General features: G+C 36.9%; 1 protein-coding gene across 1 annotated transcript in view; it reads left to right on the forward strand.

Annotated features, from left to right (window-relative positions):
* The window catches only part of PRIM2 (DNA primase subunit 2), a 328,016-nt gene that overhangs the window by 209,192 nt on the left and 103,824 nt on the right, over window positions 1-15,000 (forward strand). The window contains exons 10-11 of the mRNA XM_080805924.1: window positions 3,573-3,758; window positions 4,085-4,088. Of these exons, the coding sequence (XP_080662050.1) occupies window positions 3,573-3,758; window positions 4,085-4,088 (190 nt within the window). The remainder of the gene's footprint in view (window positions 1-3,572; window positions 3,759-4,084; window positions 4,089-15,000) is intronic.

The raw sequence follows: 15,000 nt of genomic DNA on the forward strand, positions 1-15,000 counted from the left end.
TGTCCCAAAAAGGGAAACCACACCAGCCATAAATAATCTTTGTTTAGACAGTTACCAAATTATTTACAATAAATTAAAAATAGACTGACATTTTAATACTTAGACACAAGAAAAAGGTGAGTAGGGAGAGACCAGGAGTTTTTAGAGACCAGAATGAATAGGTTGTCTTCCTGTTTGGAAAAATTATAATCAAGTACTTGCAGTTAATATATCTAGAAATAACAATAAGTTTGCCCACTTTGTACAGTTGAATTGGAATTTGTTCTTAAGGATGCTGCATTCTTTACTTTTCTCAAACAGTTATTATCACTAACACTTCTTCCCTGCCATATGATTTATGTTTATATTATATGAATGGTTAGAAGTTAATTCTATTCCTAATTCTATCAAGATGTTTTCCCATTCATAAGCAACTATGAACTTCAGTGAATACTGTGGGAAGGCATAGAAATATAATCATTAATTCATTTGCTGAATATATATTGAGCCCATCAATTATGTACCAGCTACTGTGCTGTGGGTGCAGAGGTGAATGAAACAAAAAATTCCTCTCCCTTCATGGACCTTACTTGAGGGAGGTAGACAATGTAGTAAATAATAAACAAGCAATGTAATGATAAATTATCTTAAGTTGCTATGATGACCCTATCTGTGGGTTTCTGTGTAAGACCCTGTGCTAAATTGATAAAGATACATTTTTATCTGACCTCTTCCTAACTATATTGTCTCATTCTCTAGCACACTCCTTGATATCCTCAGTTTCTTCTTCAAATGTTTTTAGATTTTTCTTCTAACTGAAATCTGACTCCCTCAATGACACTATTCCTCCTGTGGCCCTCTCAAGTAGAGGCTGTCCCCACCCACACCCTGGCCCTCCACCATCTTAATTTGGTATGAGATGAATGTCTGCCTTGGTCCGTATTACCATTTCCAAATCATTTCTCTGCCTTCCCCTGGCAAAGCTCCAGCTCCTTTAAAGCCCTGTAATCCCATTATGCCACCTGATAGTTATCCTTGTTGCTGGTGCTCCCACCTCCTGCCCTCATCCACTGGTGACTGTAGCACGCTGGCATGGTCTCTTGCACTAGCACTACTCTTGTTACTGTTTCTGGCCTCTGCAATATCCATGTTAATAATTCATCCATAACCTGGTCTAATAATTCCTTTGTCTGCTCAGTATCCACAATCATTTTTCTGTCCCGTTGTTGCCAACCCTAGACCCTGTGTTTTATATTTCTATTATTTCGACTACTTCCAAAGTCTCTTTTAAGTGTCTTCCTTGCTTCTCTGTAGAGTCTGTTCACTATACAACAGCCAGAGTTCTCTTTGTTTATCAGATCATGTCAGTTTTCTGACATACCCTCTATTGAGTTTCCATCACATCTAGACTAAAATCCAAATCATAACTATGGCCTATAATGCCATGTACACTTAGGATTCTAACTTCTTCTCTGTTCTGGCCCACTCACATGTTCCAGCCACTGGACCTTCTTGCTGTCTCTTAAGCAGACCATGTTCATTCTTTCTCAAGGTCTTTGCTTTTGTTTCCTTTACCTGGATCTCATTTGACTAGAATCCTACTTAAAATATACATCTTAGTGCAATGCCATCTCCTCAGAGAGGCTTCACTGGCTACCTAAATTAAAGCATTCCTCTCCTTTTTATACTTAATCCCATAACTCTATTTCCAGGGCTTTTGGAATTATCTTTATTTATGTCTGTGTTCACTGTCTGTCTTTTCGCATTAGAATGTAAGTTCCTTGCACTGCTGGTTTCCCAAAGCTGTACACAGAGTAGTGTTCAGTTGATATTTAGTGATTGAGTGAGTAAAAAGTATTTAAGGAATTGTGCCAAAGGAAGCTGAAGTTGAACTGAGTCTTAACAAATGGCTTGGCTTTGACTGGATGGCCTGGGGAGGAGGAGGGGTAGTACTCCCGGCAGGGTCAATGGAGTGACAAAAGTGAGAAGGTACAAAACATGACTGTGTGATCATGGAATAATCTAGCTGACTGGAGCAAAGGGTTTAAATATTGGTATAGTAGCATACTGGCCTTTTTTACCCCTCACAGTGCTTCCATGGCACTTGATTTATGCCTTTGTTAGAGCTCCCATTATAATTGATTTATGAGAGTTAACTTGTATAGTAGCGACTGTTTCCTTTTATTTCACTTAAGTGAATTAAAGGGGAAAATTACATGTTACTCTTCTTATTTCTCAAACCACCCAATATCTGTTTGTTCTGTTACATATAATTGAAAAGTAGTTAGTTACAGACATTGACAGAACCTTGCCTGTTCCTACTAAGGATGTTAAATTTCAGTGGTGTTTTTGGATTAGAACAAAGTTTAAGAAAATAATTCGGTAATAGTATGAAGGAACAAGAAGAAGGAAGGCATGAAAACAGTAGTCCTGGCAAGGCAGGATAGAGGCCTGACTGGACTAGGCTGGGGATGGAAGAATTTCAAAGTCGTTAATATAAGAGGTTGAAGAAACTGAATGTTCTCTACAGGGAGCAGCAAGGAGAAACAAAGTGAGACCTGCTCCCACTTTGGCAAAGTTGAACTTGAGAAGGATTACATGAGAGGGTGAGAATTTAAGTCTTGGAAGAAGGATATTGAGAAAGTAAAGAGAATGCAGCTGAAACCATAAATGGAAAAGTTGTTCTTTTTTACTATTGATTTCTTTAATACATTTTTTTTGAACTTACCTTTTGAGAATGATTTCTCTTACTTTTGTGTTCTACTTTGTATTTAGATTATTCTAAAATTTCATCTGTGATTCAGCAATTGTGTTTTTGCACATTTATCCCAGGGAAATGAAATTTCATATTCATACAAAAGCCTATACATTCATTAATTTGGAATAGCCCGGAGCTCGAAGCAACCCAGCTCCTTTAACAAGTGAATAGCTAAGCAATTTGTGGTACATCCCTACCATGGAATATTATCTAGCAATAAAAAAGGAATGAATGCTCAATACTTACAACAACTTAGATGAATTTTGTGGGAATTGTGCTGAGTAAAAAAAGCCAAAATATTATATACTATATAATTCTGTTTATATTAACACTCTTGAAATGACAAAATTACAGAGATGAAGAACGGATTAGTGGTTGCCAAGTGTTAGAGAGTAGTAGGGGCTAAGGTCTCTAAGACTAGTGGATTGTATCAATGTCAGTTTCTTGGTTGTGATAATAGTTTTGCTAGATATTACCTCTGGGGGAAGCTGGGTGCCTGTTACCTCTTTGTATTATTTTCTTACAACTGCAAGTGAATCTAGTTATGGCAAGAAATTTAATTAAAAATTAAAAATAAATAGGTGAAATACATTTTAATAATACATTTTATTCAACCCCAGTATATCCCTATTATTGTCATCTCAACATGTAATCAGTATGAAAATATTAAGAGAACAGTTAGTCTGTAATTGCAGTAAATAATGCTTCCTTATAGTTTTTGTTTTTACTCTAATAAGAATGAATTTATAATTTGCAAATTAGATTGGATTTGTAACAGATATTGTGAGAGACCTGGTAAATCTTCCACCTAACAAAAAACTCTTTTGTCTTGTAGCTTTCTACCAGATCCTTCCCACCTTGCATGCGTCAGTTACATAAAGCCTTGCGGGAAAATCACCATCTTCGTCATGGAGGCCGGATGCAGTATGGCCTCTTCCTGAAGGGCATTGGTTTAACACTGGAACAGGCATTGCAGTTCTGGAAGCAAGAATTTATCCGAGGAAAGATGGACCCAGATAAGGTAATTTTGAAAAATCAGAGTGATAACTGAAATTTTAATTTGGTTTGAAAACTAAAGGTCTCTTGTCTATTTTTAAAATAACTCTGAGATGCACTTGAAAATTCTGAAAGATAAATGTGTCTACAATTTCATTCAGGTAAAAAGAAACTCCTGTATTAATCTAATAGATGCTAAACAAAAGATTGAGAAAGTTTAATTCGAAGGGTAAGAATGAAACAGCAATGTAAGATGTCTAATAATGCTTTAAGAAGGGTGTGATTCATTGTAGGTATACAGCCAGGTGTCATTGTAACACTGAAACTGGGTTCTGAGTTTTATTTCTGTAGGAAGGTAGTATGTGTGGATATAACATGCTTACATAAATGGTGTTATTTTCAGGCCGAGGAGATATTGAGAACAAATAAAACAATTTTAGCTGTTCTGTATTGTGTTATACGGATTTTGTCATTGAGCATTTTTAGATAGACATTTATCACTAGAAACCTGAGAGCTGTTTTTTAGTCTATGCATAGTATTCAGGTTTCCATTCCTATTCCTTATTTCTCTGTAGTGGTACTAGCTAATAACATTTTATTTTGGAAATATTTTTTTTTTTTGTACTTTCTATGCCATGAATCAAGTTTTTAAATGCTTATTTCTTGGTTTGCTTCTTCCTAGAAAAAGATAAATTAGAGAACAAAGAGTATTTAACAACTAAATTTTATAATGATACTTAATTATGTCTTCTATTAGTTTGCTAGAGCTGCTATAACAAAATACCATAGACCGAGTGCCTTAAATAACAGGAACTTATTTTTTCACAGTTCTGAAAACTGGAAGTCTCAGATCAAGGTGTTGGCAGATTTGGTTTCTCCTTAAGCCTTTTTCCTTGGCTTCCAGCTAGCTAGCTCTCTTCTCGGTCTGTCCTCTTGTGGCCCTTTCTCTATGTGTTCACTTCTCTGATATTTCTTCCTCTTTTTATAAGGACACCAGTCGTAATGGGGTAGAGTCCCACCCTTACGACCTTATGTAGTGTTAATTACCTAATTTTTATATTTTTTAAAAGTTCTTATTTAACTTTAAGTTGACATACAGTGTAATATTCGTATCAGGTGTACAATATAGTGACTCAACACTTGTACATCACCTGGTGCTCATCACAAGTATACCTCCATAATCCCCATCACCTGTGTCACCCACCCCCCACCCCCACCTCCCCTCTGGGAGGTGTTTGTTCTCTGCAGTTAAAAGTCTGCTTTTTGGTTTGCCTCTCTCTCTTAATTACCTTTTCCAGTGCTCTGTCTCCAAATATAGTCACATCATGAGTTGTTAGGGCTTCAACTGTATCCTCTAAGGAGGATAACAGTTCAGTTTATAACACATCTCTAGCTTTATATTTTTTAAGAAGTTCAGATTCTTTTAATATATTACAAAAAACTCAATTTTTACAGGTTTGTGGGTTTTTTTTTTTTCAAGATTTTATTTTATTTTTTTGACAGAGTGAGAGAGGGAACACGGACAGGGGGAGTGGGAGAGGGAGAAGCAGGCTCCCCACTGAGCAGGGAGCCCAACGTGGGGCTCAATCCCAGGACTGTGGGATCATGACCTAAGCTAAGGCAGACACTTAATGACTGAGCCACCCAGGCACCCCTTGTTTCTTAAATTGTTTATTGATAATTATCCACAGAATCTTAAATTTATCATTTAATAGTTTTCTTTAAACGCAATTTTGAATAATATTCCTTAGACCTCTATTATATAGTTCTTTTATTTTTAAGGTAATATTTTAATTATGGAAAATGTGAAAAATACAGAAAAATTTACTTGCCAATTTTCCATTCAGAACTAATTACTTGTCTCTCTTTAGCCTTTCTCTCTAGTGTAGATAGCTAGCTAGATCAATGTGGTCCCTCCCATTTTAAAAGTCAGCATTTTGTTATGTTAATTTCCCCAGGTTTACAGTAACTTTTGAAAATACTTGGATTAGTTGCATGACAATGTATTCTTTGAAAGTATTAAAATTTGTTTAATCATTCCCCTATTACTGAGCATTTCATTGCGTCTGTCTGACTCTGTCATAAATGTTATTGTAACCAATATCCTGAGCACATAAATCTTTGATTATAGTTCTGATTATGTCCTCTGTATATATATTCACCAGGGAGTAAGTTTACCTGGGAAAACTTATACATAGCTTTAAAGTTTTGATGTATATTATATAAAAGGACTGTTTGAAAAGGTTTTAAAATTAGACTCTCATCAAGCTTTATGACAGTCTTGCTCTCTCACTGGTATCATTATATACTATTATTTTAAAATACTTTTTGATCTTTTTATTAGGAATTTGGTGTACTAAGTAGGCAGATGTATTAGGGTTCTCCAGAGAGACAGAATCAAGAGAGAAAGAGAGAGAGGGAGAGAGGGCAGGAAGAAAAGATATTTTTTATATCCAGTGGCTCATGTGATTTGGGAAGCTGACACATCCCCAGATCTTTGGTCAGCCTCCTGTAGACAACGGAGAGCTGATAGTACAGTTACAGTTGGAAGACTGGCCCTTGAGACCTAGGCAGAACTAGTGTTTTAGTTTGAGTCTGAAGGCAGGAAAAACCCATGTCCCAGCTCAAAACAGTCAGGCAAGAGGAAATTCTATCTTACTCAGAGGAGGGTATGTCAACCTTTTTGCTTTATTCAGGCCTTCAAAGGATTGGATGAGAACCACTGACTTTGGGGAGGGCAGTCTGCTTTACTCTGTGTACCATTTGCTAATCTAATCGAGAAGCACCCTGACAGACACACCCAGGATAATGTTTGACCAAATTTCTGGGCACCCTGTGGCCCCATCAAATTGATACCTAAAAGTAACTGTCACAGTAGTTAAATGTTTATGAGCTGTGGAGAAAGTTAGGCCATGGTTTTGGAGTGGAAAGAGAAAAGTTAAAAGCTAGCATTTTAGCTTGGTTTGTGTGGTGAACTAAGAGGGGAAGAGGAAAGTGAGAAGGGGAAACTTACTCTGAGTGCTAGGTGCCTGTTCACTGAGCACATTTTTAATGTTTATCAGTTGTGGAGGCCAAGAAAAACAGGCTGTACCCACCTCGAGTCTAGCCCTGACATAAGTACAGCCATCGTGACAAAGCAAAAGCTGGCACCTTGCACCCCCTCTCAACCTGCTCCCCTCGGTGATATGTGTGACATTCCTCAGGCACCCCTGGCTGCCCTAAAAGAAAAACAAATAGTTGACTTGCAGAGACCACAATCCTGCAAGACAGGAGTCTCCCTTGGTTTACAAATGTCCTAGAGATTTACAACAAAGAAGCTATCTTATCAATAGCCCAACTTCCAGAGACAAGTAACTCAGTTCCTCAAGCCCTAACGTCGCCCTCCCCTCCATAAAACTGAAGGAGGCTGAGGTGGAAGAAAATGGAAATAAAGTTAAACCGAAATCTCACTAACAAGAACGCTTGGTAGGAGGAATGTGACATTCCACCAGGAAACTCCCAACTGTCGTCATGTTATTGCCTCATCAGCGGGAAAAACGGCCTTGACTTGATGATAACCAGGCCTCCAATATCCTGACAGTCTTTTTTACCCTGATAGCCCTTCTGAACATCCCCTTTGTCCTCACCTACTGCTGAGCCAGCAGTCGTGGCCCAGTTATCTACTGCCGAGTCCACCCCCACTCTGCCTTTAAAAACTCTGACTGTAATCCGGTTTGGGGTCCAAATCCCTACTCCGCTGTGTTGGGTACACTTGGGCCCAAGCTTAAGGTTGCCAAATAAACCCTCGTGCGATTGCATCGGTATTGGCTCCTTGGTGGTCTCTCGGACGTGAAAACTCGGGCATAACATCAGTGTCCTGAGTATTTAATTGTTTTCAAACCTGTGTGTTTGAAAAAAAATTTAAATGGGCTTTTTTATTTTGTAATGTTAAAGTAGTTTCCTCAAAAATTATTGTAAAAGAAAATCAATAATTTTTACCTTTCTGGATTATATATTGTAGTCTGTATTTTCATTAGCTTATTATTGATTACAGCAAATATATTATTTTGACTGAAGAGTTGAAGTTACACTAATAATTAACTGTGTCTGTCTAGTGTACTGTTAGAGTCTGTATTTGTAATTTTTAAAAAGATTTTATTAATTTGAAAGAATGGGCAAAGTGAGAGAGAGAGAGACAGACAGACAGCACGCGCAAGCTGGGGGAGTGAAAGAGGGAGAAGCAGACTCCCCACTGAGCAGGGAGCCTGATGGATGCCGGGCTGGATCCCTGCACACTGAGATCATGCCCTGCACCAAAGTTGTGCTTAACTGACGGAGCCACCAGGTGCCCCTAGAGTCTGTATTTGTAAATAAATGTTCATGTTCTTCTCAATTATATCTTCTCTTACATATTTTTGCAGTGAAATGTCACTTAGTATCCTTTAGTTTATTAAAATGTTCTCTTCAGTTTAATTACTGTTCCCATTTATTAAGTGACACATGTAATTATTAAAAATTTTAGGGGTGCCTGGGTGGCTCAGTGGGTTAAGCCTCTGCCTTCAGCTCAGGTCATGATCTCGGGGTCCTGGGATCCAGCCTGTATGGAGCTCTCTGCTCAGCAGGGAGCCTGCTCCCCCCCCCCGCCCCCGCCCCGCTTTCTGCCTTTCTCTCTGCCTTGTGATCATTTTCTCTGTCAAATAAATAAATAAAATCTTTTTAAAAATTTTAAATACTCCTTTTAAGAATTATAGAAAATTGATGGCTTACAAACTGTTTACAGGGAATGATTTTGAACGAAGCATGTTAGGCATTTTTTGTAGTGCTCCAATGAAAGGACTTTGGTGTTAAACCTAGGAATGATTTGGAACAATCACGTCTGTTGAATAGCTTATTTCCTGACAATGCAAGAAATGTGTTGTGGTGATGTAGTCCATTTCAGTTGAAATTCTTCTGTACTACTGCTTTCCAAATGACCAGATGTCTGATTTCTTTCTCTTTATGCATATGTCCTCATTGTACCATATTTGAGATACATTGCTTCGGGCATCTGAGCAAAAATTATGGGTACTTAGCCATTACTTTTGAAGCAGCAGAGAAACTAGTTGTGCCTCCAGCAGGTTGGAGGTGCAACATTGTTGCCACTGCCAGCTTCCCTAATTGCACTGCCTAGACCTATGTTTTTCTTCTTCCTAACTCCTTTCTAAAAATTAAGTTGTTCTGTTCTTAGTCAGTTGACTGCCTAATTAGTGTCTGTTTCTTTCTCTCATCTTCCCTTGCTTGTGTTTGTTGCAGATATTCATTTAGTTGTTGTTGTTCAATACCATGAATACTTTTCTATCTAACGTTATGCTTCATGTTGGAGGAGAATTTGAGTAAAATAACTTAAATCTGTATGTAGTAGTTTTTGTAACTGTCATCAAGAGTATAAGTATTAAAGTAGCATGTCCCTAAATATCTTTTATTCAGGTTTAGCAATTTTTGTATTATAGTCTACAATTCTTATTTTCTCTTATAAACATTTTTGAATAGTAGTGATGTGATTGTGGAAGCAACTTAATTAAGGTTCTGATGCTCACTGTTAGTTATTTTTTATTAGGAATTCAGTGTCTTAAGTCAGTGCCTTTATGTATAGAAAAGGTAGCCATCTGTCTGTAAAATGTTTATTCAGAGGTATTAGTTTGGATTGGTTATTTCCTTTTTCTTTTAAAACTTTTTTCAGAATAACACACAGTCTCTAGTAACAACAACAACAACGCAGAGATGCCGCCTTATATAGCTGCCAGTTCCTTGTCCTACCAGATTATACGCTTACAATTTGGGGCCCTTAGCACTACTTCATATTTACTGTTTATTTGTTCGTTTATTATCTATATCCTACAGTTAGAACAAAGACTGTATAAAAGCAGGTATCTTGTCTGTCTTGTTCACTGTTGTGTGTCCAATCACCTTGAACAGTGCCTGACTTATAGTAGGCACTCAGTAAATGTTTACTGAATGAACTGAAGAATAAGTCTCCATACAAATAAATACGTAGAAAACTAGAAAATTTCATCAGTTTTCCCCAGATTCCTTCACATAACTCAGAGCACAGTGCTGTATGATTATTTGTTCATGTGCTATTATTCTCTTTATAGTGGACTTGAAGCTGAATTAAACCAAGAATTTTAGTGGAACCTGAAATTTATAGTAGAAATTTAAAATAACATATTTACTTTATGAATCAGAAGAGATTTCTCATCATGGGCTTGCCTAAGTGGGCCATGGTATAAAAACAGTTAAGAACTCTTAAAGGTTATCGTAGCAAAAGATAGGGCTTCTAGTTTATTGTCCTATACTTAGTTTTTATTCAGTAATTTCAATTTCCATTTTTTCCCCTGCTGTCTTAGGGATAGAATACCAATATTGATCTATCTTCACTGAACTTTGTACATACCATCTTTAGAACTGTTATCAAATTGTAATATCTTTGTTTGCATGTGTGTCTTATGACTAGATTTTGAGCCACTTGAATGCAGAGACTATGACTTTTCCACTTTGGGTCTCAGGGGCTTAGCACATCTGGCAGCTGTTAGATGTTTGAATACATGGCACATTCTGCCACAGTTTTGAAAAGTGGCTTTCAGTATAAATCTTTTTTGTTTCTTTTTAGATAGAGGTGTATTTCTAACAAGTTATGAAACATTAACAGTTATCTTAGTAGCTAACCAAATTTGTTGTCTTACATGTGTTTTTCTAAATCAAAATTATAGATTGGAAGAATAATATAACTGCAAAGGAAGTGGTAACCAGTTATCATCACTGTTATTTAAATGTCCAGAAATATAGTTTCAGTTAGATATTTAAATAATAATAGTAGTCAAACTCTGATTCTCATTAAAAGTACAAAGAAATGTGCATGTGTGGTTATGCATACATACATACTTATTCCATTTACTTTGCATTCATTGATTATTCAACAGATTTTTATTGAGTCACCATGGCAAGTGTTGTTCTGGAGATACTGCAATAAAAGTCACAGCCCTTATTTCTGAAGATTTTACAGACTCCTGGAAAAAACATAAATGCAAATATTCAAATTCAGTATGATAATCACTATGGTAGAGATGGTCATAGGATTCTGTAGTAGAACAGAGCAGGGGGGCTGACAGACAGAATAGTTACTGAATGTGTTACTGAGTGGGGATGTCATATTTGGCAGGTAAAGTTAGAGAGCAAGAAGGAAGTTCCATGTTGGGGGGACTGAGTTGCAAGGGACCCTTAGATAAAAGAGTGTGGCCTCTTCTATAGGTGTTGGAACCTGAACTGTGAAAGTGTAATTGTGGCTAGAGGTGACTCTGTAGCTACAGGCTTTTATTTTAATGTAGTTACTAAAGTTAGTTGGATTAGTAGGCCAGTAGAAGTGGTCTTACTAGATAGGTAACTGCTAACTGGGATCAGGTCATCTGTGTAAGGTCAACTGATGATTTTAGTTTAGTTAGATATACATAACTTCATAACTCTGAATATTTACTAAAATTGTATAATGAATATGAGATGTTATGAAGATTTACTGAGAAATATAAAATAGTACAAACAAAGTTTCCACTTGCATTTCCACTTGGTTCAAATGAATTTTGCTTCTTTAAATATGGATATCTGATTATACGGGCCAGCGTTAATATTTTCAATATGCTTTTGCTTTAGGATTTTCGTCTGCTTTGGTAACAAGGTGAGTTGAGTGGTAGAAGTAACTAGAAAACAATTACAAAACATAGTGGTGAAAAGGGAAGTATTACCGGAAGGAAGTTATTAGAGTGGATCGTGTTAGAGAAGGTTTCTTGAACATCAGTCTCAGATTAGGATTTGAAGGAAGTGAATGACATGGATGAATATAGAGGTAGGGAAGGAAAAAAATGTATGATGAACAAGAAATGAAAGAAAGGTAGGCAAACATTGTTCATGCTCCTCTTATTTGTTTTTCATTATTTGATAATTATTCCATTATTTACTGTTTGTTCACTGAGGGCTTTTTAAATTTTGTTTTGTTTTAGGGGGAGTTTTTGGGTCATCTAATTTGGGAATTACTGAGATTTTTGGTTGTTATCATTTTTAAATTGTTGCTTTCAGGCTTCTTTTTGGAAACTTTTTGTCAGTATGTTTGAGTACCATTTTTATTTGGGTGCCTATTGAACTAGTGGAGAAGAGATTTTTGTATTAAAACATGAACCATTCCCAAGAGAATATTTTGTGGTTATGAATGATCGTGTGAACTAATTGCTTTAAGGTATACCTGAGTCCCCAAATGCTCATTTCGTAAGGTAGGGTTTTTATTCTTGGATTTAATTGTATTGAGTATGAATATTTATGATATATTAAAAATTTTAAAATAAAGACTTTTTATGAATATAGTTAATACATGATGTTAATTTAGTTTCAGGTATACAGCATAGAGGTTTAACAACCCTATACTTACGCTGTGCTCACTTCAAGTGGCATCTGTTACCATGCAACACTATTACAATATCACTGACTATATTCCTTATGCTGTACTTTTATTCCCATGATTTATTCATTCCTTAACTGGAAACCTGTGTCTCTCACTCCCATTCACCCATTTTACCATTCACTGACTGCCCTGTTTTCTGGCAAGCACCAATTTGTTTTCCATATTTATAGGTCTGAGTCTGCTTTTTTATTTGTTTCATTTGTTTTGTTTTTAAATTCCACATAAAAGTCCAGTCATACAGAATTTGTCTTCTGTATGTCAGATTTATTTCACTTAGCATAATAACCTCCAGTCTATCCATGCTGTTGCAAATGGCAAGATCTCATCCTTTATTGTGACTGAGTAATAGTCCATTGTATAAGTATACACCACTTCTTCTTCTTCTTCTTCTTTTTTTTTTTAAATAAGGTAAAAGTTTGGGATGCCTGGGTGGCTCAGTTGGTTAAGCGGCTGCCTTCGGCTCAGGTCGTGATCCCAGTGTCCTGGGATTGAGTCCCACATCAGGCTCCTTGCTCAGCAGGGAGCCTGCTTCTCCCTCTGCCTCTGCCTGCCACTCTGTCTGCCTGTGCTCGCTTGCTCTCTCTCTGACAAATAAATAAATAAAATCTTTAAAAAAAAATAAGGTAAAAGTTTATTTATCCCTTAGAAAAGAGTCTGCAGGGGAGCAGTTCAGAACTGTTATGGTGGAACTGTGATTATCAAGGTTTAAGGCTTCTCTTTTTATCTTGCTGCTCTTCTATCTTCAACATATGGTCTCTTTTTTTCTTTTTTTATTATGTTCAGTTAGCCACTGTATAGTACATAGTTTTTGATGTAGTGTTCATTGATTCATTAGATAAGTATAACACCCAGTGCTCATCACGGCACATGCCCTCCTTAATACCCTTTACCCTGTTATCCCCTCCCCCCACTCTCCTTCCCTTTGAAGCCCTCACGTTGTTTCCTGGGGTCCACAGTGTCTCATGGTTCATCTCCTTCTCTGATTTCTCCCCCTTTGGGATTCCCCCCTTCCCCTATGGTCCTCTGTGCTATTGCTTATGTTCCACTTGTTAGTGAAACCATAAGATAATTGTCTTTCTCTGCTTGATTTACTTTACTTAACATAATCCCCTCCAGTTCCATCCATGTCAGTGCAAATGGTGGGCATTTATCATTTCTGATGGCTGAATAATATTCCATTGTATATATGAACCACATCTTCTTTATCCATTCATCTGTTGAAGGGCATCTTTTCTCCTTCCACAGTTTGGCTATTGTGGACATTGTTGCTATGAACATTGGGGTGTGTGTGCCCCTTCTTTTTACTACATCTGTATCTTTGGGGTAAATACCTAATAGTGCAGTTGCTAGGTTGTAGGGTAGCTCTATTCTTGACATCTTGAGGAACCTCCATACTGTTTTCGAAATGTACACCACTCCTTTATCCATTCATTTATCATGGACACTTGGGCGGCTACCATATCTTGGCTATTTTATCTTATCTTAAGAGAAAGAGTGAGCAGGGAGGGCAGTTAGAGGGAGATGGAGAGAGAAAGAATCCCAAGCAGACTCCCAGCCAAGTGAGGAGCCCAGTGTGAGGCTCAGTCCCACAGCCCCAAGATCATGACCTGAGCTGAAATCAAGAGTCAGACGCTCAACCAACTGAATCACCTCTGTGCCCCAATCTTGGCTGTTTTAAATAAAAACTTCAATCAACATAGGGATGCACACATTTTTTTTTTTTTAAAATTAGTGTTTGCATCTTCTTTGGATAGTTACCCAGTAGTGGAATAACTGGATCATATGCTAATTCTATTTTTAACTTTCTGAAGAATCTCCATACTATTTTCCACAGTGGCTGTACCAATTTACATTTCCACCAGCAGTGCCTGAGGGGTCCTTTTTCTTCACATTTTTGCTAACACGTGTTATTTCTTGTCTTTTTGATACTGGCCATTCTTACAGGTATAAGGTGATATCTCATTGTTTTCATTTGCATTTTTCTCATGACTAGTGATGTGCAATATCGTTTCATATGTCTGTTGGCCATCAGTATAGAAAAATGTCAATTAAGATTCTCTGTCCTGTTTTTAATTGGATTACTTGTTTTGGGGGGTGTTGAGTTGTATAAGTTCTTTATGTATTTTGGATATTAACCCCTTATTGGATATGTCATTTGCAAATATCTTCTCCCATTCATTTGGTTGACTTTTTGTTTTGCTGATGGTTTCCTTTGCTTTGCAAAAGCTTTTTATTTTAATGTAGTTCCAGTAGTTTATATTTGCTTTTGTTTCCCTTGCCTTAGGGGACATATGTAGAAAAATGTTAACAAGGCCAATATAAAAAAAAAATTCTTGCCCATGTTCTCATAGGATTTTTATGGTTTCAGGTCTCACATTTAGATCTTTAGTCCATCTTAAGTTAACTTTTGTGTATGGTGTAAGAAAGTGGTTCAGTTTCATTCTTCTGCATGTAGCTGTCCAGTTTTCCCCACACCATTGCAGACTGTCTTTTCCCAATTGTATATTCTTGTCTCCTTTGTCTTAGATTAATTGACTATATAAACATGGGTTTATTTCTGTTCTCTATTTTGTTCCACTGATCTGTGTATCATGTTGTTTTGGTTAGTACACCTCCTTAGGATATTCTAAAAATCTAAAATTGTGACCTTTTTTTTTTGTTTTCCTCAAGATTACTTTGATGGCTTGAGGTCTTTTGTGGTTCCATACAAATTTTAGGATTATTTGTGCCAGTTCTGTGCAAAAAGCTGTTGTTATTTTGTTAGGGATTTCATTGAATCTGTAGGTTGCTTTGGATAGTATGC

This window comes from Martes martes (genome assembly GCF_963455335.1).
Source record: "Martes martes genome assembly, chromosome: 6".
NCBI lineage: Eukaryota > Metazoa > Chordata > Mammalia > Carnivora > Mustelidae > Martes > Martes martes.